Source organism: Rhincodon typus, chromosome 8, assembly GCF_021869965.1.
Source record: "Rhincodon typus isolate 14 chromosome 8, sRhiTyp1.1, whole genome shotgun sequence".
NCBI lineage: Eukaryota > Metazoa > Chordata > Chondrichthyes > Orectolobiformes > Rhincodontidae > Rhincodon > Rhincodon typus.
Window position 1 is genome coordinate 39,072,477 of NC_063339.1, and position 25,156 is coordinate 39,097,632.

The following is a 25,156-nucleotide window of genomic DNA, read 5'->3' on the forward strand; positions in this document are numbered from 1 at the left end:
AGGAGGTTTCCTCGCCAAAGTTTAACCTGAAGCCATGAGACTTCATAGGATCAGGAGTCAGTGTTGAGACAATCCCTTCAGACAGTATACTATTGTACCACCACCTCTGCTGGCTTTGTCCAGACACCAGTTTTGCATCTTAAACAAAAGACTTAACAATTTGATAAATATACAATAACTTTAGCATAGAAAAAATTAAACAAGATAATTAATATCAATGTTTGAAAGCCAAAACGTTTGTTCTCAGCCCCATTCATACAAAATAGACAAGAAAAGAGAGAGTTAAGCGACGAGTGAAAGAATACAACAAAAATGACCAGATTATTCAAATGGTTTTCATGATACATTGTTTCACAAGCACAAACTAGCTATCTGTTTAAACACAATGCTCTTCCAGGGATCCCTGTGTCTGTAGGAATTCTTTTAATCAAGGATCAGTGTGCAATTAAACTCTAGGCCTGGCCTCATCAACAAAAGCTTAGTTAGTTTGCTCTTTTCCATTTACCACAAGCTGTTTTCCCAAAGTCCAAAGGCCATCTTCAGCTCATAATTCCCAGTTCCCAGCTACAAACCAAAAGTTGATGAAAGAATCAAATTTAAAATAATGAAAAATCAGCAAGAGTTTTCATATCAGTTTTCAGTATCACTAACTATTCCTGTACTCATTTTTTTTCACTGAATAAAATTTCTTTCAATTCCTCATTCCAAACAGACCTTTGCTTCTCTAGCATTCCGAGGAAGATATTTGTGTCTCCTTCTGTAGTAAAGTTGTTTGTTCATTGTCCTCTCATTTCCTTTTTCTCTATTCAGACTGTAAGCAGTCTACATAGCCTTCCCTAATCTTTTTCCTTTTACATACTTAAGTGGACAGTAAGATCTTTTATATGTTCCTTGCAAGTTCACTCTCATGCTCCACTTTTTCCCCCTCTTAATCAATCTCTTGGTCCTCATTTGCTAAAATCTAAACTGTTCCCTATCTTTAGGCTTGCTATTTTCTCTAGTAACTTCATATGACTCTTCTCTGGATCTAATAGCAACCTTAATTCCTTTGTTTGCCACAACTGGGTTACTTTTCCTATTGTGTTATTTCACTCAAAAGGAATACCGAGCCATTGCAATGCATGCATCCGTTTCTTAAACGTTTATCATTGCTATCAACCATCATGCATTTTAAAAAACCGGAGTTTTGAATGCCTTAAAAGAAATTGGTAAACACAGTTGCTGAAAATAAAGAATAGGTGCAAGTGATAATTAAAGAAAAGATGAAGCTGTTAAAAGATGTCAGCAGCAATCCTATATGGAATAGAGATTCCTAATCATTTTGCTTTTACATTTAAAAGTAAAGGATGAAAATAGGAGTTCTTGAAAAGAATGAGGAGCAACTTATATATTTATTTTAAAAAGTTATGGCAATGTAATGGTAAATGGACAGCAGACCCAGATAGTTCGAGCTCCATGCACCATTTTAATAATTAAACATCAGACATTCTAATCATACTTTTCATTTTTTTATATATATAAAAATATACATACCAAAGCACCAGAAGGTGACAAAGGTTACTTGACAAAGTTTAAATAAGAAAACAGAGAAGCCATCTGGCCTAACTACAAACTGTTAATCTCACATCAGAGGAAGAAAACTAGCGGAAACCATTAGGGCTAACATTACTATACATTTGAAAAAGTATTATCTAATCAAGGACAGTCAACACAGATTTGTAAATGGCATGTCATGCTTGATTATTTCCATTGAATTCTTTGAAAAATGAGAGCATAAAACAAAGAATGCAGTGAATTTGAATTTTCGAAAACTGTTTGATAAAGTGCCACATATGGGACGTGATGCATAAATTAAAGTTAATGACATTCAAGAATAAAGGGATGGCTGAAGGATAAAACATAACGAAACAATGGCTAAATTAATGCTCTCAGACTGCCAAAATGTGCTAGAGGCGTGCCTCATGGATGTGTTGGAACCTTTCTTATTCTCCAAATACACAAATGACTTGCACAACAGCACAAATGATATCAAATTTTGTTGATCTTAAACTCTGGAGAAAAATTCAGGGAGGCTGGAAGAGGATTTAGGCAGAATAGATAAATAGGCAGATGTATGCCAATTATAATTCAACATATATAGGCAGAAGCAATACATTTCCATGGGTGATGTAGGAGGGAGAGCCAGAACTCAAGTCTACTTGAAATCAGTAAAGTCATCAAACATAGAGATTGGGGTGTACAATCTTTTTTTTTAAATTAGACAAAAAAATTGACACAAAGGGAAATTAAAAACACAACATTGGGGCATGCAATACAAAGCAAGAGGCGGTTTATACCTTCAGAAATGTTTCTTGGGTGTTTCTCACGGATCATTAAGGACTTCGGACAGGTTCTTCAAGACTTGGCCATAAAATCCATACAGCACAGAAAGCGGCCATTCAGACTCTCCTATTTATACCAGCTCTCTGAAACAGCAACTCACTTAGTTCTACAAGAAACCTGCCTTTCCTCCATAAACCTGCAAATTATTCTGTCTTCAGACAGTATCCAATTCTTGTTTGAAGGCTTTAATTGACTCTGCTTCTACCCAACTCTCAAGCAGTGTAATCAAGATTCTAAAAGGTCAAGGCATAAAAAAAGATTTTCCTCACGTTATCTTAAACTTGTGTCTTCTGATACTCAATCCTTTCACCAATGGCAACAACCTTGTCCTCCAACCTCATCTGTCCAGACGGATCATGATTTTGAGCACCTCAATACTGAGTTCTCCAAAGAAAACAGTTCCAGCTATCCTAATCTATCTAACTGAAGTTCAGCATCACTGGGACCATTCTCTTGAATTCTAACCAGAGTACAATATATTGTTCTATTGTTAAGGCATTAGAGAGATGAGGCCAAACAAATATTACAGGTTTGTTGCTTTTGCATTTTATGTCACTATTTATAAAGCCCAGGATCCCTTTATTATCTGCTTTCTCAACTTGGCTTATCAACTTCAACAACTTGCGCAGAAATGCCAATAATCCCTGCCCCCCTCAACACCCAGGTTCCTCTCTTCCTGTGACCCCATTCGAATTTTGCCCTTTGTCTAATATAACGTCTCCTCATTCTTCCTACCAAAATGAATCACTTCACTCTTCTCTGCCATCTATGTACCAATTCCACCAGCCTGCCCATATCCTTTTGAAGGTTATCGCAATCCTCCCCAGAGTGAATAATATTTGCAAGTGTGGTGTCATCTGCAAAATCACAGGTTTCTGAATCCCTGGTGCATTTATTCTTTCAGTCAAATGGCAGCCACAGTAATGGCTGCTGTGATGTTTTTTAATGGGATACACACTTGCAATGTCCACCTCCATTCTGCACTCACAAATTGGCCACTCAATCTGCCCTGCAGCCAATTGGCAGTCTGCACCTGCACAAATCAGAGGCTGTAACTATCTCTCCCTCCTCCAATGTCCATTTCCCAATCCTAACCCTATCACAGGGAAAATTTTATCCTTGAAACCTTTTGCTGACATTTCAAACATTAAAAAAGATAGCTATTTTTAACTGCATGGCTGAAAAAGACAAGTAGCAGTTGAGAATGTAGCAAAAAAAGTACTTTGATTTTGGCTATCTTGTGTTACTTGGTAACGAGTAAATAGGTGCTTAGAAGAAAACTTGAATATTTAGGTTGTTTGTTCTTTGTCGAGCAGGGGATTATCAAAGTAGAAAATGCTTGGCCATAATGGCTATCTCAGACAACTCAATTATAGCATTTAACAGTGAATTAAATTAACATGAAGAATAAACTGAGTAAATATGGAGGAAGAGTGAAATATGCATAGTAACTGGCATTAGCGTGGAACTGGAACTCACAATTACAAAGGCAATATGGTCTAATTGGTCCTCATCTATGTTAAATTATTATCCGCACAGGTCAACAATTGCTTTAAAAAAAGACACACACCCATTGACAAATTTATCTACAGAATTACTATTAGATAGTTCAAAGCATAGAATCATGGCAAGAAAGCCACATTCATGTAGATTTTCCAAGTAGCTTGTGTTATTGATCTCTTCTCACAGGATGAATCCTTGCCTATACGACATACAGGCATAAATTCAGCTTTAATGTGGCCCGAGGTAACTTTAACACATTTTGATCTGAATAGATAAAACCAATGATAATAAATGCTTGGCCAAGACAGATAATGCATCATGGAGACATGAGCAGCAACATTCATTTATTTAGCGCCTATAATAATTTAAAACATCTTAAGGTAATACAAAGCAGCAGAATCTGACAGTAATCAACAACGAAGTATGGTAGGAACCTCTCAATGGGAATGCGTTTCTTCAACAGTGCTTTATCATCCCAAATGACTGCTAATTCAGCGAGTTACAGAGTTTACCATCATATCCATCACTTAAACCATCTCCACTATTCCACACAGCCATTAGGTTTTTACTATTTTACAATAAAAAGTTTCATACAAATGTGTTACACGTGCCTATTTGAAAAAAACGTTCTACTACTAAACAGGAAATGTTTCTGATTTGAAGAAAAACTCCTGGGACCAGACCACATAAATTTAACCAGTGACATGGTGTTAAAATTCTGCACTCAAAATCATGAAGCATTAACAAGCAGAATGAAAAAAATTCCTCAAACTTTTTTACATGTGACATAACCTAGAATTACGTTCTAATGAATAGAAAAAATGCTCTTAATTTGGTTGTTCACAAACACTCCACAACTCAAAGATCAACATAGAAGGCGAAGGTACCATGCCGCTTCTCAGCAGCACTAACTATCATTTCAGATGCACTTACCACTGTCTCCTCCACTTTCATGCCTGACAATAAGTACCATGAACTAAAGGGCATTTTCTGATGAAGATCGCGACCAGCAAGTGAGATCGCTCTTATATGTCTTTCCATTTCCTTAGCTCGTTAAGCATAACTTCTTCTAGGTTTCCCCTTTGTACTTACCCTGAATATTTGAGCCAACCCCCTCTCTACTTCCTCTATTATCTCCCTTCAAACTGTCTTTTAGTTCACCTTGTTTGCGACAACACAATTTTAGTGGACTGGCTATGCTGAATTGCCCTTTGTATCCAGGGATGTGCAGGGTAGGTGGATTAACTGTGGAAAATGCAAGATTACAGGGACAGGGGGCTGTGGGTCTGGGTGGCTCTTCAGATGATCAGCGTGGACTTGATGGGCCGAATGGCCTGACTGTAGGGATTCCACAAATTCCCTTTCTGGTTCCCATGGCAGCTGCCATTATTAGCAATTCTCTCTTCTTGCCTGAAAATCTGCCATTACCCCCTTTCATCAAAATGCCTTTCTGGGCTGTTGCCCATGTCTCATTCACCACAAACTGGATGTCATTGTAAACTCTGCTGCCCACTTCACATCAATTCCTGCCAACACATCTGAAAAAGTCAAATAGGAGTGAAAATACAGTGAAAGCGGTACTATCTGATCCACATTGGATCTGAATTGGCTCTATAATGTACTTCAGCCATACAAACCTTCTTATTTCCTGTCTCTCTACAGATTATGATCTACTGAGTAATCCAATTTCAATCATTTTATCACCATCAACCTTGCCATCAGATGTTTAGGTCCTAAGTTCTGGAAAATAAACTTTTATTCACTTGTGGGACAGGAGTGTTTGACAATGCTGTGGCTTTACGTGGCTATTTTGACCTGTCGTTTTTTTTTGGAAGAGAGGTTTTAAGGCAGAGGTGACAAGCAGTCTACTAAACAGCTTGTGAGGCCTTGTTTTTTTTTCAAATTTAGAACAATAGAAGCAGCCTGAATGGGTGTGGATCAAATTACTATTGAACAAGGATCTTTAGTTTACCTTGCAGCAATTGTTACTGGGGTCTTGAAGAAATGAAAGCTATTTTTCCCGTCTCTCAGTTACCACCAGAAACTGGGTGTTCTCTGCCTGCTACAGGAGTTGCATGTAAGGCAATTTGTGTGACACAAACATTATTAATCACTTTCAACCCAAGCCTGAATATTGTCTGGGTCTTATTGCATTTGAACATGGTCTGTTTCTGAGAGTCGCGAATGGTGCTGAACATTGTGCAGTCATCCGAGAACATCCCCACTTCTGATATTATGATGGAGGGAATCCCACCATACATCTTGTCAGCTCTCTTAAGATGTTTGAGTACAGATAAGGTGAATGGCAGGTGTCTTTTCCCTCGGGTGGCAGATTTCAACACAAGGGGGCACATTTTTAAGATGAGAGAGGAAAATTTTTTAAAAATGTTTTTACACAGAGAGTGGTACGTGTAGAGAATAAACTTCCAGAGAAGGTACAGCTACAGCATTTAAAAGACATTTGAATTAGGACATGAATAAGAAATGTTTGAAAGGATATGGGCCAAGCGCAGACAGGTGGGACTAGTTTAGTTTGGGATTATGGTGGGCATGGACTGATGGGTCTGTTTCCATCTGAATGACTCTATGACTCTATATCCTACCATTATGACCAAGTTTTTGGTCATCTTACCTCATACATCTCCTTATGTCACTTGGTGTCTATTTTTATTCCATAATTCTTTATAAAGCTCTTTGGAACATTTAATCATTTAAATGTTCTATACAAAAGATGAGGAGTGTGAATGTGGAGAGGTGGCACGACATGTTCTTCAATTCCAATATTTATGACACCTGAATACATCACAATGCAGAGTGATCTTAGTCACACTGCAATCAATGGAAGGTGGGCAGTTCCCTATTGGGAAGGGTGAGAAATTGGTTTTAAACAGCATGTAGCATCTGACTTAAGCAACACTGAATGAGGCCTGGAAATAGGTTCAATTTCAGAGGGAGGTCCATAAAAGAGCTAAAGAAGCAAATACTACAAATTTGAAAAAAAAATCAATGCAAAAGTAATTTGATGAAGAACAATATTAAAAGTGTTATATTCTTAAAATCAGATTAAATATACCTTTTGGTTTACTGGTGAACTATCTGCCGTTGACAGAAGAAATGAAAGATTGATTTTGTGGCTTAAATAAGATATCAGTCTCCTTCCTTGCACACAGATTTGAAATTTGCTGATGGAGCAGACTGAAGATGCAACCAAGATTATCAGGAATTCTGTCTACTAATAACCACGGCAAATCAACAATGTCATTCAGAATGCTTTTGTCATATGGAACAATTGCTGCCTAATTACCCAGTTCTACTCTGACTGTCACATTATCAGATCACTGATGAGCTTCGAGCCTTTTTGGTAACAAAAACTACAATGCTGAACACTAACGTTCAGATTCAAAACAGCATCCAACATATGGTTATTTTCCTTTAAGCTGCCAGTTAAGAATAAACATATTTTTGTAATAATCAGAACCAAGTGCACAAATACAATGACTAATCAGTCACTGTGAAGTCCATTTAAGGCAATGATTTTCAAAACTTTCATGAGGAATCTCACACAAATACCAACAGACTGCCAGGGAACTGCTTGGGTTAATCTCATATTCTTCCAAAAGGCACAATCAACTAACTGCAGGAAGAGAACAGTCCAATTTTATAGATTTCCTTTAAAAAAAAAGAATTTAAAAAAAAATGATTTTTTAAACAATGGGCTCACTCCCCAAACTCCACAGCACTCTGGTTGACCTATCTGCAGTCCCCGGACTGGCTGCACTTGACCTTCAGGACTGACATTGACCTAATCCCCAGACGAAGAAAATGGATCCCCGGTCTCCAGTAGGATTAAATGCCTGATGACTGTGCCAGCCTCCTGATTGACTGTGGCAGTACTCTTAACTATGCACCGCACTAAGGACTGCTACCTTTGGACTTGCAGACATTGTCATTTGTATGAAGCACATGCAGTGTGTTTGCTGTCTATACGGCTGGCACATGCTGACGGTGTGACACTGATGTAACACGGTGCCACTCACCACTTGTCACTCCGTGATTGTCCAGTGTACCCTCATGTCACAATCTGCCCGCCTTTCCCTATGCACCAAAAAGAGCCACAGAGGTTGGAAACCTGCAACCGAGCACTGAAGGTTCTGTGTGCTAAGAAAGCAATGTGAATCCCATAGAGCTGACGTTTCGGGCCTAGACCCATTTCTGAAGAAGGGTCTAGGCCCGAAACGTCAGCCTTCCTGCTCCTCTGATGCTGTTTGGCCTGCTGTGTTCATCCAGCTCTACACCTTGTTATCTCAGATTCTCCAGCATCTGCAGTTCCTACTATCTCTGAATCCTGTAGAGGCTGGCAGCCTGCAAGTCACTGCTGAAGTCAGTGAGTATGCATGAAGAATGCAATGTGAAGTAGACAGAGGTTGACCGCCTCCTAGTAAACACAAGCTAAGAGTCATGAGATGCATCCTGTGCAAATGCATGAAATGTGTCCTGCATGTAATGCAACCTGGGAGAAGCAGATAAAGTGATAAAATGAGACTGGTGGTTTGCAATGCTGACTTACGCAGACAAATGGTCGAGGTGCATTGCGGCCATGGAGCGTGCAGGGACATGGTTTTAAAGAAGCATTTGCACGATGGCTGGGACAAGCATTTGGCAAGCTATACCCACGAGGTAACTGTTCTTTTACATGTCAGGAACTAGTACCATCAAGTTTCTCAGGGAAGAAGGAGGAAAACTGGCATGCAAACAAGGTGAGTTCTTTAATGAGACGCAAGTACATGGAAATAAGGTTGCTCAACGGTGAGATTTTGAAGTCTCCATTTAAGGTTTGATGGGAAAATTATCAGAAATAATTTTTCTCAAATGTTAAGGTTGTGCTTGTTTTCATTCATTCCACGTTTCCCAATTTTGTTGCTCACAAAACACCAAGGAAGAAAAATAATCAACCCGGATACTTATTGGCCAATACGATCTTTTCTCAAAAACAATCTCTGCAGAGAGATTTTGTCATGTCATGTCATAGACATAGAATCCCTACAGCGTGTAAACAGGCCCTTCGGCCCAACAAGTCCACACCGACCCTCAGACATCCCACCCACACCCATCCCCCTATAACCCACCTAATCTACACATCCCTGAGCACTATGGGCTGTTTAGCATGACCAATCCACCTAACCTGCACATCTTTCGACTGTAGGAGGCACCCAGAGGAAACCCACGCAGATACAGGGAGAATGTGCAAACTCCACACAACCAGTCGCCCAATGGTGGAATCGAACCCGGGTTCCTGGCGCTGTGAGGCAGCAGTGTTAACTACTGAGCCACTGTGCTGCCTTAAATTGTATTAATAAGCAATTGCATTTATAATTTTTTTAAATGCTTTTTACTTAACTTACTTTTCTTCAAATATTTAGAGGGATAAATGCTTATACGTTCAAATTACAAACTACATGTGTTAACTAATTTTGCATCATCTTTAAGTTTCATGTTATAATAGATCAATAATTTAATGTTTATTAAAGAAACCTGATTGTTGGACCTTTTTATTATGGATCTAATATGGATAAAGCACATAATTAGCCATATCAAGAACCAGGTAAAACAATTACATTTGTGTTGAAAAAGCAAAATACTGCAGATGCTGAATATCCAAAATAAAAAAAGCAGACATTCCTGGAGAAACATAGCAGGACTGGCAGCATCTGTGGAGAGTGGCAAAGTGATGTCAATAGTTGTATTCAATTCCCACAGAAGCGGAGATTACCATGAAGGACTCTCCTTCTCAACCTGTCCCCTCACATGAGGCATGGTGACCCTTGAGTTAAACCAAGACCAGTCATTTCTCTCTAATGAGACAGCAGCCTATTGTTCAGTAGGATTATGGCAACTTTACCTTTATTACACATTTTTGATTCTATTAATACCATCAACGGAACCTTGTGATTCCTCAAGAAAAAAAATGAAATATAAGTTTGGTCTTATTTTTATGAACTTTGTTAAGACTTTGAGTCAAAAAAGGCTCAAACATCATACAAATATACCTCGAATTTGAAAGGAAGGAAGGAATGCTTAAAAGCAATCTTATAATTGCATGAGATATCCATAACATCAATTTGAACTTTCTAAAGTTAAACACTAGTGTATGTTTTAAGATCTTTACTGTAACAAATATTTAAAAACACTATAAACAAACCTGTTGTTGTAGGAAACCTTTAGTTTTAGAACTACAGAAAAGAACATTCGTCTTCAACTTTTAACAACATACAACTTTGTACTGCCAATATGTAGTCATTCATTTTTCCCCAGACTCAGTGCGGACTAATTCCTGGCTCATGAAGATTTACTAAAATTCCCAGCCATATAACCTTTAACCTTAGAACAGTCTTTCGCTGTGAGGGGTATTGCTGGTCGTACTTTCTTTAACACAGGCTAAGCAAATCTTCCAGTGTCATTTTAAATCCTTAAATCAGAATGTAAGCTCCAACATGCACTCCTATGGTACATCTCAGAGACTTTCATAAGAATTAATGAATTAGGAACAGGATAGGCTATTCAACCCTCTAGCCTGCTCAACTATTTAATAAGATTATGTTTGATCTGACTGTGACCTCAATTCCACATTCTTGTCCACCCTGACCTCCCTTGTTTATCAAGAACGTATCTACCCTTGCTTTAAAAGCATTTAATGAATCCCACCTCCAATCCTCTTCTCCAGAAAATGTTCCATCAACTTCCCCTCTGAGAGGAGAATTCTTTCACATCCACATCTCACTTTTAAACTATGCCTCTAGTTCTTGTTTCCCTTGTGGGAGAGACTTTCTCTTAGAAACCCTTGTCCCCTCAAAGTATATTTCCTTGGCAACATGAATCGCATGGGTTTTGTATCCAGATAGAAATGCTGATTAGCTACCAACTCTCTTTCATCTTAGAAGTCAATGGGCAGCTTAAAGCATAACTGTTTACGATCTGACATTCTTAACACTACCCTGGCACTTCGAAGCAATGTGACCACTCTAAACACAAAAGCAGCTGCCTCGTCTCAAAATGGGAACATCTTACACCACCTTTCCAGCAAAATAATTTGGGCTTTTCTTTAACCTTTAATAGCCAAATCATCCAGGCCTGCTTTTAAAGGAGAATTCAAAACAGATCACAGAACTCCCTACACTTCACTAAGTTAAACAGATAGTTCCTAAACCTACCAAAAATTGTTATAAACCTTAGAATTGTAACTGTAAGACAGCAAAAATATCTTAGCACCTCTACCATTTAAGATCAGACTCTGCTCTTGCTGATAGCTTTAGAATCACAGAATCCCTACAATGTGGAAACAGGACATTCACCCCCTCAAGTGCATACTGACCCTCTGAAGGCCATCCCACCCAGACCCACCCCCTACCCCATACCTGTAATCCTGCATTTCCCATAGATAATCCATCAATCCTGCATGTCCCTTGACAGTATGGGCAATTTAGCATGGCCAATCCACCGAGCCAGCACATCTTGGACTATGGGAGGAAACCGGAGCAACCGGAGGAAACCACGCAGACACAGGGAGAATGTGCAAACTCCACACAGACAATTGCCCAAGGCTGGAATCGAACCCAAGCCCCTGGCACTGTGAGGCAGCAGTGCTAACCATTGTGCAACCGTGCTGCCCCAGTTATGTACTTTCAGAATATTGTAATTGCTAAATGTGGAACCCTTTTTAAGAGTTGAGCTCGTCGTCTAAAACTCATCTACAATGTTACAAACTGTAATTAGCTCAAACCAATTCACCAGTAAATGGCTTCATTCAGTGATCGGTTATTGTACCACTAACATAGCAGTTCTCTCTTTTCATTTTACACACGGTGATTTCAAATTTGAGCAGAACTGTGGGTTCTGGCCGCATGGGAAATTCCATAATGAAACTGTAGGTCTTACTTACGTGCTACAGAGAAGTTATTCAAAGGTGTTTCTAGTTGCTCTGCATCTTGTGGCCGCTCTTTATAGCCAATAAATGTACCATCAGTCTTCAACAGAAAATAGCGGGGCCTCCATGTTTTTATGTACTCTCCTGGAAATACAGGTAAGTAGAAAATATAACATTCTAGTGTATAGCAGGTAGACCTTAGCACAAAGAACATGCTCAAATTATGCATTCCTTTCATCCCTGTCTTTTAACCAAGGGCTTGTATTGAACTAGAAGATATATTTAAACTTTTTTGTACTATAACCTCAAATCCATGGGGCTAAGAGGAATTCAGAAGGATGAGAAACAGGCTTTGCAGTGTAAGTACCTTTGTTGGGCTGTGTCCTAATAGGCAACTTGTTTGTTCTTCATTGCTAGAGGGATGGAGTTTAAAAGCAGGGAGGTTATGTTGCAGCTGTATAGGGTGCTGGTGAGGCCACACCTGGAGCACTGTGTGCAGTTTTCATCTCCTTACTTGAGAAAGGATGTACTGGCACTGGAGGGGGTGCAGAGTAGATTCACTATGTTGATTCTGGAGTTGAAAGGGTTGGCTTATGAGGAGAGACTGAGTAGACTGGGATTACATTCATTCGAAGAATGAGGGTGGATGTTATAGAAACATATAAAATTATGAAGGGAATAGATGAGATAGAAGCAGGGAGGATATTTCCACTGGTGGATGAAACTAGAACAAGAGGGCATAGCCTCAAAATTAGAGGGGAGCAGATTTAGGACTGAATTGAGCAGGAAGTTCTTCACCCAAAGGGTTGTGAATCTGTGGAATTCCCTGCCCAGTAAAGCAGTTGAGGCTTTCTCACTGAATGTTTTTAAAGCTAAGATAGTTTTTTGAACAGTAAAGGAATTAAAGGTTATGGTGAGAGGGAGGGTAAGTGGAACTGAGTCCACGAAAAGTTCAGCCATGATCGTATTGAATGGCAGGGTGGGCTCGAAGGGTCAGTTGGCCTACTCCTGCTCCTGTTTCTGATGTTCTATTATGTTTTTATGACAAGGGAACTGGAAATTCCTGCCAAAGGGTTGTGAATGGTCATAATTATTAAATTTACATGTTACTCTTCAAAGGACCAGGCTGGAATCATGACCATTGGATTAATACAACTTTCAGTCATGTACAAGTAATGTGTCTAGTTTGTGTGTGGTTAATTTGAAATGAATTTATCAATTGCTTAATTTCAGCATTTTGTAATTCAGTAAGATTTTGAAAATACATCTTTCAAAGCCATAATGAATACTATATAGAAAGGTCACAGAACACTCCACGAGAAAGGAGTCAGCTTTATTTTAAATGATGAACAAATGATGAACTGTGTAATTTTTCATTTCTAAATGACGGAAGTCATTGTAAAGTTTGTACTCTGCTACCTAAAAATGGCACAAGGTGTTTCACCAGCATCTTATATAACCATACAAAAACAAACAAACAAAGTCAGTCAAAATAAACTTAAACTAAAGCTACATCCCAACATAATACACTACCCCCTTTTGCAACACCCTACATGGAAGACATGCAAGCAGAAACAGGCTATTCAGCCCATCATGTCTACTTCCCGTTCAATGAGATCATGGCTGATAGAATCCTCAACTCCATTTTTCTGCCTTTTCTCCAAAACACTTGAACCCCTCATAGATATTTTTAATCAATCTCACTTAATGACCCAGCCTCTATAGCCCTCTGTGGTAAATAATGTGACAAATTCACTACCTTCAAAAGAAGAAATTCCTCTTCACCTCTGTCTTAAAAAGGTTGAGCCCTTATTCTAAGATTATGCCTTTCGAAGCTGGATTCTTCCACAAGGGAATATCCAACCTGTTTCTGCTTGCATGTCTTACATGTAGGGTGTTGCAAAAGGGGATAGTGTATTATGTTGGGATGTAGCTTTAGTTTAAGTTTATTTTGACTGACTGTTTGTTTATTTGTTTGTTTGTTTGTTTTTGTATGGTTATATAAGATGCTGGTGAAACACCTTGCGCCATTTTTAGGTAGCAGAGTACAAACTTTACAATGACTTCCGTCATTCAGAAATGAAAAATTACACAGCCACTTTTGTCAAGTCCCCTCAAGGACGTTGCATGTTTACAGCAATATGCACTCCCCCTGCGTGCCCCACCCCCACCCCCTTTCCCAGCTATGTCCTTCCATATTTTAAAGAGAAATATCCCCTGTCACCTAAATCATAATGGGGACCTAGTAGGCTTCTAAGTCTCTGTCATCATAGATTGAGCATGATAGGCCTGTGGTGATTCATCTTATTTTCCTCCCTTTTCAGGAAGTGACTGGCCTCCAGATGAAGATTTCTCATGTAAGAGCTCATGGGTGCAATATCACATTCTATCCACTCTGTGGCACAGCATGTTAGAACATCAATGCACTCCACACCAATGCATCTCACAGTTACTGAACATTGCACTTATTTTAAATATCAGATTAACCATCAATGAATTTATATTGCCTCAAATCAGGCCTCTACAAGCTTCAATTGCACAATAGAATAATGGATTGTTTGTGTGCATTTCTCAAACTTCAAAATTAGGCATGAATGCATATTGTTAGGACAGGATAGAAAAAGCTATTATGTGCACCTCAGAGGGTGCTTACAGCTGACAAATGGGAAAGTATCAGGGGCCAAGCACAAAATGTAATCTCTTCCTTTTTGAACTGTTGCTGTTAGATGTTCTCCTTTTGTATACTATAATTTTATGGTTACAGAGTAATTAAAAAAGATTTATCACTGTTGAAGGAGGAGAGTAGATTTATAAACAGCACCGAAGCATTGTCAATATACTTTTCCTTCAATCATGACCAGATATTAGACACATCAGACTGACGCTCACCTTCGTTGTGAGGCAACTGTAAAAGTAAACAATGTGCATCAGAATAGATGCTGCTTGAAAGCCAATTTCTCTATCGATCCTACCAAAACAAGAAGTCTTGTGGTTTTATGTTCATTCAGTAATATACTGAGGCATGAAGTTGTAGATTTTTGTTCATTCATATTTTACTCCCCAAGCCCCATCCACTACGTACAAGGCAAAAGTCAGGAGTGTAATGGAACAATCCCCACTTGCCTGGACGAGTGTGTCTCCAACACTCATGAAGCTCGACACCATCCAGGACAAAGCATTGGAGGTAGTCCAGAGAAGGTTTACTAGTCTGATCCCATGTACGGAGAGACTGTCTCATGAGGAGGGGTTGAGTAGATTGGGCCTGCACCTATTGGGAGTTTATAAGAATGAGAGTTGACCTCATTGGAATGTATCAGATTCTCAGGGGATTTGACAGGGTAGATCTTCCAATTCTTCCTCATTGCTATCTCCAGCAAACTGACTTCCTCAATCTACGTAAAGATTCAAGTCTCATGATAAATATGTTGTTATTGTTGTTTCTACTTGTGGGAGAGTCAGAGTAAAAGGAGTCGCACATTTAAAACAGAGATGAGGAGGAATTTTTTCTTTCAGAGGGTAATGATTTCATCATTCATACTGATTGTTTTTCATTATTAGAGGAATCAATGGTTATGGAGAAGAGGCAGGAAGAAGTGAAGTTGAGGATCATCAGATCAGTTATGGTCTCATTGCAGTGATATTGCAGACTCAATGGATCAAATAGCCTACTTCTGCTCCTACATCTTCTTATCTGAGGTTTATTTAGGGTTGGATAATAAATGCTGACCTTGCCAGGAACACCCTCAGTTTTAAAAAAGATCCTTGGTTAAATGACTCTTTCAAATGGCAGCAGTTCCAAAAGAGCAACACATGCTCGATATGGTACAGGAGAGCCAGTTTAGATTTCATGCTCATGTCTTTGGTCGCTGTATTTGAATCCACAACTTAGATGAGCAAGTGCTACCACTAAGTTATAGCTGATGTTGTTCATTGTTCTTCTTGGCAGTAATGTATGAAGGCACTTGTCAAGCTTAGTTAAAAATACAGAAGTCAAATACAACAGTCCTTCATTTCTTTCAGATGCACATAAGGGACCAGACAAATGGATCAGAAGGTAATTCCCAGTTGGATAAACCAAGGTGGCTCAGAAGTTGAATTACATGTATTGTGTAAACAGAAATTTAATGCCAGCTTTATATTTCAGGTGAAACAGGTGACCAAGTAATAGACACAAACAACAGCATTAAGGAAATACCCATTTCCTTTTTATGGAACAGCATTTTTAGTACATGTGATGTCAAATGTGATCGTACTATCACACTCGTAAATAAAACCTGTGCCTTCTTTAAGCAGGCGATTTTATAGTGACCATCAAATTTGAGCTTTGTGTGTTTTTTGGTAGCCTTTTTACAAACTGGGACAAAACAGTCACTATTATTTCCAAAATCTCTTCCCTGTCTTACCTGTGTAAATATTATTGTCCCAGTCAATTTCTGGGAAGGTGAAATCTTCAATTATAATAGTTAGTTCCTTAACAGTCACCATATTCATCTCATGCTACAGCTCCAGATCAAGGGTTTCATGGCTATTGCAGAAAATACGGAGGCATGGGATTGAGGGTAATTTAGCGGTTTGGATCAGAAATTGGCCAGCTGTAAGAAGACAGAGGGTGGTGGTTGATGGGAAATGTTCATCCTGGAGTTCAGTTACTAGTGGTGTACCTCAAGGATCTGTTTTGGGGCCACTGCTGTTTGACATTTTTATAAATGACCTGGATGAGGGCGTAGAAGGATGGGTTGGTAAATTTGCGGATGACACCAAAGTCGGTGGAGTTGTGGATAGTGCGGAAGGATGTTGCCGGTTACAGAGGGACAGAGATAAGCTGCAGAGCTGGGCTGAGAGGTGGCAAATGGAGTTTAATGCGGAAAGTGTGAGGTGATTCACTTTGGAAGGAGTAACAGGAATACAGAGTACTGGGCTAATGGTAAGATTCTTGGTAGTGTGGATGAGCAGAGAGATCTCGGTGTCCATGTGCATAGATCACTGAAAGTTGCCACCCAGGTTGATAGCGTTGTTAAGAAGGCGTACAGTGTGTTAGGTTTTATTGGTAGAGGGATTGAGTTTCGGAGCCATGAGGTCATGTTGCAGCTGTACAAAACTCTGGTGCGGCCGCACTTGGAGTATTGCGTACAGTTCTGGTCACCGCATTATAGGAAGGATGTGGAAGCATTGGAAAGGGTGCAGAGGAGATTTACCAGGATGTTGCCTGGTATGGAGGGAAGGTCTTATGACGAAGGGTTGAGGGACTTGAGGCTGTTTTTGTTAGAGAGAAGAAGGTTAAGAGGTGACTTAATAGAGACATACAAGATGATCAGAGGATTAGATAGGGTGGACAGTGGGAGCCTTTTTCCTCGGATGATGATGGCTAGCACGAGGGGACATAGCTTTAAATTGAGGGGTGATAGATATAGGACAGATGTCAGAGGTAGGTTCTTTACTCAGAGAGTAGTAAGGGCGTGGAATACCCTGCCTGCAAAAGTAGTAGACTCGCCAACTTTAAGGGCATTTAAATGGTCATTGGATAAACATATGGATGATAATGGAATAGTGTAGGTTAGATGGGCTTCAGATTGGTTTCACAGGTCGGCGCAACATCGAGGGCCGAAGGGCCTGTACTGCGCTGTAATGTTCTATGTTCTATGTTCATCCTTGTCGTATGGGCATGCCAGTTCACTGGGCTGTATGAGCTGCTGTTCATGAAAGTTGCTGCCACCATCCTCTCAATGTAGGAAACTATAGATTTTTCTTGGTCTATGGTAGGAGAGAAAACCTACTTCCTGGCCCAACTAGAACAGTCTCTTGTAGTTAACAAGATATAGTTTATTGCATCTTAGCAATACAGGCTGCATTGATACGATAGGCATTGTTTCAGAGACTTTAAGGAGAACCACATGTTAGATCTCAATCCCTCAAAATCCTACATTGTTCTGCCTATGTGTCCAAATGAAATCATCATAGTGGGTGATGCTTATGGCACTATTTAGTTTTAACCCTTTCAAACCCAAGTACAAGAATCTCAACCTAGCAATCAATAGTATACACCCAGTTTACCGTCTATTAATTCTACCATAAATTTGAAGTTTATACATACATATACTTATTATGTCCTTATTTTGCTGCTGCTGCAGGCTCTTCTAAACAATTCATAGCCTACTAGTTGTATGTTACAATTATTGCAATCATTCCTGTAGAAAGGTAAGTATTTGGAGAAGCGAGGAAAAGTTGAAGAAACAAAGAATTAAAAATGAAAATTGTTCTTATGTTTTATTTTAAAACCAAGGTGGATGCTACAATAATCCAAGCTACTTGAGAAATACTATCTCAGAATAGATCTGCCAGTGGAATTCCCTGCTGTGGAACATGGAACTCTCCAGTTAAATTCAATCTGTCTTTGGGCAGACATCTGCCTCTTATCAGCTGAACTAGAGAAAAGGAGCATCTGTGCTTTGAAAAATACCATGCATTTTGCCTTACCTATTTTAACAATAGAACCACAGCTGGGGAGGTGAAAGGCAAAGAAAGAAGGAAGAGGAAATATAGGCAAAACAAACTTTGGTAAATTCCACTCCACTAATAATGGAGTGGAAAAAAATCAAAAGCATAGTTGCTGAGAATTGATTCAGCCTATTTTGCCTAGAATCAGTGCCAACTATTTGAAGGATCTCCTCATCAAGATCTATGATTTTACTGAGAGACACCTACTTATCCCAGGTGCAACATTTAAAAGATGTTCTGAATTAAATTCCACATGCTAAGTTCAATTAACAGTGGACATTTGCAAAGGAAGTCCAAATATGTAAGCAGAAACATTTGAATTTTAACTATTTAAGATAGATTTTCCAAGTTCTTGAACATGAAAGTCACCTCACACATTACAAACATAATCGGAAAATTCACAATTAGTAATATGTCACATCATGTGTCTGACTCATAATAGCTGTTGTATTGCTGCACAGTTCTCAGAAAGGCACCGTATCTCTAAGGCAGCTAAATGATATCACAGTATGTGAAACTGTGGTATACAAGATCAAAAACAAAGTTGCTGGAAAAGCTCAGCAGGTCTGGCAGCATCTGTGAAGGAAAAAAGAGTTAACGTTTCTGAGGAAGGGTCACCGGACCTGAAACGTTAACTCTGTTTTTTCCTTTACAGATGCTGCCAGACCTGCTGAGCTTTTCCAGCAACTTTGTTTTTGTTCCTGATTTACAGCATCCGCAGCTCTTTCGGTTCCTATGTGGTATACAAGATCTCCATCTCACTCTCTGCACACAGTTAGTCGTTCATACCAGTCAATTGGACAGACAGATTAGTCAGTCAGCCAACCAACTATAAGCCAGTTGGTATATCTAGCTATAGTAGGAACTGCAGATGCTGGAGAATCCGAGATAACAAGGTGTAGAGCTGGATGAAAAGAAGGGTCTAGGCCCGAAACGTCAGCCTTCCTGCTCCTCTGATGCTGCTTGGCCTGCTGTGTTCATCCAGCTCTACACCTTGTTATCTCGGTATATCTAGCTAGTTGTTTTTAGATATCTGTCTGAATAAGAACCCAAGTCTGTGAAACATGTTACATGGGCAAACATATAGATATCCACACCATCAATACTTGCTGTCAAGTATGTGGTGATATTATTTCCAATAGCAAAATAAAAAAGGTCCAAACTGAGAAACCTAATAATTCAGAATACCTTCGAAAATCTTGAAATTTGCAACTAATGGAACTAATAAATTTTCCGAGTTTATCAACAGAGAACAAAATTAATTTACAATACCAAAAACTGTTGTATTGTCATTTGTGCATACTGCTTAAATCTTTCTAGAAAAGAAACAAATTCTACTTAAAGAACAATTTACTTTGTAGCAGCTATCATATTTGAAGTATCCATTATGCATCACTGTCGTTCAGTTTTCAAAACTAAAATGGCAACACTCCTATAAACTGACTAAGCAAGGAAGCATTAGATTATCAGTATCAAGGGACTGCACCACAGATATCTAATACAATATTCCAGCAAATAGAAAATTACCCCTATGTTTTTGAAAAGAATGGCCCATCTAATCAATATTCTAATTTGTTAGGATCAAGCATTTACAATAAAAGCAAGGTTTATACATAACTTTTTCAATACTTATTTGTTTTAAGACAGGTAAAGCAAAGGAATATTAGGAGTTTTTATAATTGAGCAACTGAAAATAACTTAGTTTAAACTTGGGAGAAAGTAAGAACTGCCGATGAGATAACACAGTGTGGAGCTGAGGAATACAACAGGCCAGGCAGCATCAGTGAAGCAGGAAAGCTGACATTTCGGGTCAGGACCTTCTTCAGAAATGAGGCTTCCGGAGGGAGGAGGATAACTTCTTCAAGATAGGCATCCCTAGAAAAGAGGCTTTGCAGTGGGGTTATAACTCACTCAGAGATAGTAAGAACTGCCGATTCTGGAGTCTGAGATAACAGTGTGGAGCTGGAGGAACACAGCAGGCCAGGCAGCATCAGAGAGCAGGAAAGCTGATGTTTCTGGTCGGGACCATTCTTCAGAAAAGCCCCATTTCTGAAGAAGGGTCCCAACCCGAAACGTCAGTTTTCCTGCTCCTCTGATGCTGCCTGGCCTGCTGTGTTCCTCCAGCTCCACATTGTGTTATTTTAGTTTAAAATTGACAAGTTTAGACTCCTCTAATTATTAAAATCTAATGACTTGACAGCCATCTAATTGGGGAACCCACGTCCAGCTGCGGTTGGCTTAAAACATTATAAGAAAAACTAAATGCTGTGCCCTTGCTTTGTCTTTCACATTACTGAAGTTCTGGACAAAACTGGATACATCTCTGCCACAACAAACAAAATACTTCCCCATGTACAAAGGAAAACAGTTAACCAGTTGAGTAACTGATGCATACCATAACATTCTAAACAAGTACCATAAGAACAACATGCAAGGCCCAAAACCTATAATGAGATAATATGTTTGAAAATCACTCCAAATACTTAGATGCTTCAAAAATAATAAAGCACAGGAGGATTTTGCTCAGGAGCAAGATGAGTTATAAAATAAGACAAAGGTTCAAAGCTAATTAGGAAATAGGCCACACAAATAAAAATAGTAACTCCAACACTTTTTTGACGCTGCAAAATAGATCATTCTCAGCTCTCAAACATCTCATTTGAAATAACTCTCTCTAAAACCACTGCAGATGCCTAACACTTTTGTTCTGCTGCTGTCACTTTTTAGCATGACACACCAATGGCTTTATTTTTAGAAGGACTACGTTGCAGAACAGCTAATGCATGTCGACTGTCTGAAGTAATTTATTTGTTAAAGTCAAAACATAGTATCTATGTCTTTTGATTAACTATAGAAAGTAAAGAAAGAGTGAAGTGTGCTGCAAGTGTGTTGCCTCAATGTGCACAAAATATTTTTATTATCAGCATAACATTTCTTTAAACCAGTTACTGGCCCATTTAAAAAAAAAACAAATAAATTAACCCTGAGGAATATTCCAGGAAGATTTGAAAATGCTGTTTGCAAACCACATATGGGGTGTAATCTTGCTTTATGGAAACTAAGTACAGATGTGTGCCTAAAGTGGGAGGTATGTCCATTCAGATTTTCTTGTGTGATTATATCCTTCTCAGATTATTGGATATGCATGCACAGGTAGTATATCAAATTGTATGGAAAGGCAGCTGGGTAGACCTGCACCTGCATTAACATCTGCCCTCTCCCACTACCACCACCCCAAGGCCAGTGACTCTTTGATCTCCAGCCACCAGCCACCATATTTAAAAGGTAACTGGACAGCACTTCATTCTCTGCAACTAAGATTACTCAATCTCCATACATAACCCTGACTCACCCCTGGAGATGTCAGAGACTAGGCAAAAAGTGAGGCATTAGCAATCTTTCCTTAAATGTTCTTCTGAAAGTTGTCCAGGAAGAAAGGGAAGTTCTTTGAAGTGATAAAGATAGCCTCTACAGAGGTGGCAGCAGGAGTTAGCACACATGGGTGGCTCAAGAGAATGTGGTTCCAGTGTCACAAAAGGATGAATGACCTGCTGCATTCTGCAAGGGCCATACCACCGTCTGCTCAATGCTTCATGCCTCTGTGAGTCAGTTGGCACTGTAGGGTTGCCATTACAAGCACTGACACATACAAGTTTGGGTGCCAGACAACTCCATCAGATGTCTCATATGCAATCAATGTCTTTCACTTCATGTCAGCTCCCAATGTAATTCAACTACCACAATGGCACTGCTTCTGACTCATCTGCCAGGGTTCACATTTCAAATGTAAAAGGACTTATAGCACTCAATAGCTCACACTCCATCAATTCACTGAGCTTTCTTAAGTCTTGGAGAATGTTCACATCTGATAGTTTCTCAACAAAGGCATGTAGGAGACAAGGACACAAAAGATGGCTTCGGAATCAATACCCAACAGATATCTCGGGCATATACATCATATAATGCTTTACTGTTTTTCATCAACTGTAGTACTTTGACAACAGTGACTCACCTTTCAGTTAGAATTCTTTAACACCTAACTACCCTGTACCACAATCTCCTTAGTTGTAACTCAGACAGGATTGCACCTACACAGAAGACCCTCCCCCAGCAGGCCTAAGCATTCTATGCCATACAGCATCACAGCCCAGCTGCCAAGGGTCATAGGAAGAACCTGGCAAAATAGTTAGCTGGCTTCTTCAAGCTCAGCTATGGCTACTGGAGTGGCACACAAGACAAAGTGGTCAGATTTTTTTTGTTCAGACTGTCCAAGCCAGTGTTTATTGCTAATCCCTAATTATCCAGAGGATAGTTATGACTCAACCACTTTGCTGTGGGTCTGGAGTCACATGTAGGCCAAACCAGGTAAGGATAGCAGTTTTCTTCCCTAAAGTACATCAGTGAACCAGAATGGTTTTTCCAAAAATAAAAATCGATGATGGTTTTTCATGGTCTTGGTCCTTCATGTTTTTCTAGATTCTTAATTCTAAATTTTCACTGAATTCAAATTCCATCATTTGCCACATTGGAATGTGAGCCCAGGTCCCCAGAACATTATTTAGGTCTCTGGACTAATATTCGAGCACTAGGCCATCGCCTGAGGTTTGTGCACTCACATCATTAGCCATGTCTTCTGGGAATATTCCTTATCACCCTGGAGTTAATACAGGGGAGTGAACTTTTGAGGGATCTGGGAGCTGTGCAGAATGTAAGTGTTAGGACAGCTCCCTGGAATTGCTGCCCTTGGTCACAAAGGAGCTGGACCTTGAGGGAATGAAGTCAGGAACATGACCTGGATGATGCCATGGAATCTGAGCACCATGTGCATTCAGTCAATGGCCCTAGTTCCTGAGGGTACACAATGATGATTGCCAATCTAACAGTTTGGCCCATCTTGATCTATCATGAAATGGACAAACTGTATTGCTTTCCTGTAACAGATAAACTCATAAATGCACTTGCGATCTGCAGATTTGGAGTTGCCACACATCCCAACTAAGGTTTGAAAGGACCTAGTAGCGAGGAAATTCAAAATCATTGTCATCCTTAGTGCCACAGCCATAGCTCTGCCTCCCAAGCCATGCATTTGCAGATTGCATACAAAAGGTGGCAGACATATGTCCTGGTTTCCATAGTTAGACGAAGATGTTTCCAACATTGTCTCTCATTCATCTGTAGATAGCTACAACATCTTCAGTACACCCTCTCTCAGTTTACAGCTTGATGGCACTGAAGACCCTGGTTCCCCCTTTCAGGCACTGCTTGCTTGTCCACAGCAGCCATCTCACTCCCACATCTCTGTTCTGTTAGCACTGGGTAATTCTTCTTCTCCTGCTCCTCAACCACAGCAATGTTAGTACTGCTACTGGGTTAAGTTGGTCAAACATCTGGCATGGGAGTACTAATCTATGAAGAAATATCAGAGCGAGTTCTTTCCTATTTGAAATCTTGACATAGTCACGCTACCCCTTGGGCCCTTATCAGGCTGCTAATGTGTTGTGAGATAGCCCGACTGACAGCCAGCTCTCCATGATGAGGTGCATCCTCCATAAGCCATGACTGGTTTTCCTCTTCCTCATTCTGCCCGATGCACGATCTTGTCCATCCTGATGTTTATATTGCTCTTCATGCAAGTGAAAAGTAGCCCAATCTGAATTTTAGTAGTCTTCATTACCCCCGGCAAGGCAGCTTTACAACAATGGAATCTACAATCTACCAAAAAGTTTTATCCCCTGTCCTTTACCTTTGGTGAAAGAGCCTTTGAATGTTCCTCCACAATTGCATATGCAACAACAAACCTCCACAACCACTTCTGGGGAGTCTTGGGTTCCCTTCTTGTCAGTTTTAAAAAGGGACATGATATTGGTGTTTGGAATTGTTAGAGCTTATTCATCTTTATTCTGCAGAGTACTTCACTTTAGCACTAAGCCCTTAATTGTGTGCGAATGCAACAGAATTTTTCAGTTTGTGTTTGATTCTCTCAGGTACCAAAATTAAATACACATACCAACAGATTCAAGATCAGCTTCTTCCCTGCTGTTATCAGACTTCTGAATGGACCTTTCAAATTTTAAATTGAAATGGTGATCTCGCTCTTTGTGCACCTTCTCTGTAGCCATGTATTCTTCGCTCTGTTCTGTTACCCTAATGTACTTCGTATGGTATGATGTGTCTGTACTGCACGCAAAACAAAACTTTTCACTGCAGCTAGGTACATGTGCCAATAATAAATCAAATTTTTAAAAAATCAAAATTTGTACCGCATATGCAAACCAATTTAGGAGAAGGATATTAGTTGATTTTTCATTCATTTCCTTTACCTGTTATCTTTTCCCTCTGTACATTTTGAATTCTCCCAATCACTGTAGATGACCTTCTCTTTTCCTCTAACGTCTCCTTTCTCCTTCAATCTCCCTCCATTATTCCAACTACTCCATTGATTCACTCCCATCCAGATCCTCTTGCTAAGTCTTAGCCTTACAAGACCCTTTCTTCAATTAACCTGCTCTTTCTCCCATCTTAGCACTCACAATTACCTCATGCGTTCCTGACCTTAAATATGAAGCTCCAATCCTCCCTTGTTCATTTTGTCCTTATCACTGTGAGTTTCCCCTTTGTACAGTATCCCAGTTTCAAGTCTCCAGGAATCTTAGTGCCCCTGCCAAACAAAGTTACACATTCTCTATTGTTCTTTTTCCTTTAATTCACCTTTATTTGTACCTCAAGACTTAAACCACTACAGCCCCATATTGAGTAGAGCCCAATTTTCCTTTCCCTGTCAGGTTTGTTGGCAATTTTGGACGGGTTTGTTGATCCAATCTGGCTTCATCCTTTACACTGTAAGCATTTGAGCAA

The 25,156-nt window shown here is 39.6% G+C and overlaps 1 protein-coding gene across 1 annotated transcript in view; it reads right to left on the reverse strand.

Annotated features, from left to right (window-relative positions):
• Positions 1–25,156, reverse strand: part of LOC109915958 (RAC-alpha serine/threonine-protein kinase-like) — a 103,726-nt gene that overhangs the window by 26,666 nt on the left and 51,904 nt on the right. The window contains exon 3 of the mRNA XM_048600104.1: positions 11,822–11,950. Within this exon, the coding sequence (XP_048456061.1) occupies positions 11,822–11,950 (129 nt within the window). The remainder of the gene's footprint in view (positions 1–11,821; positions 11,951–25,156) is intronic.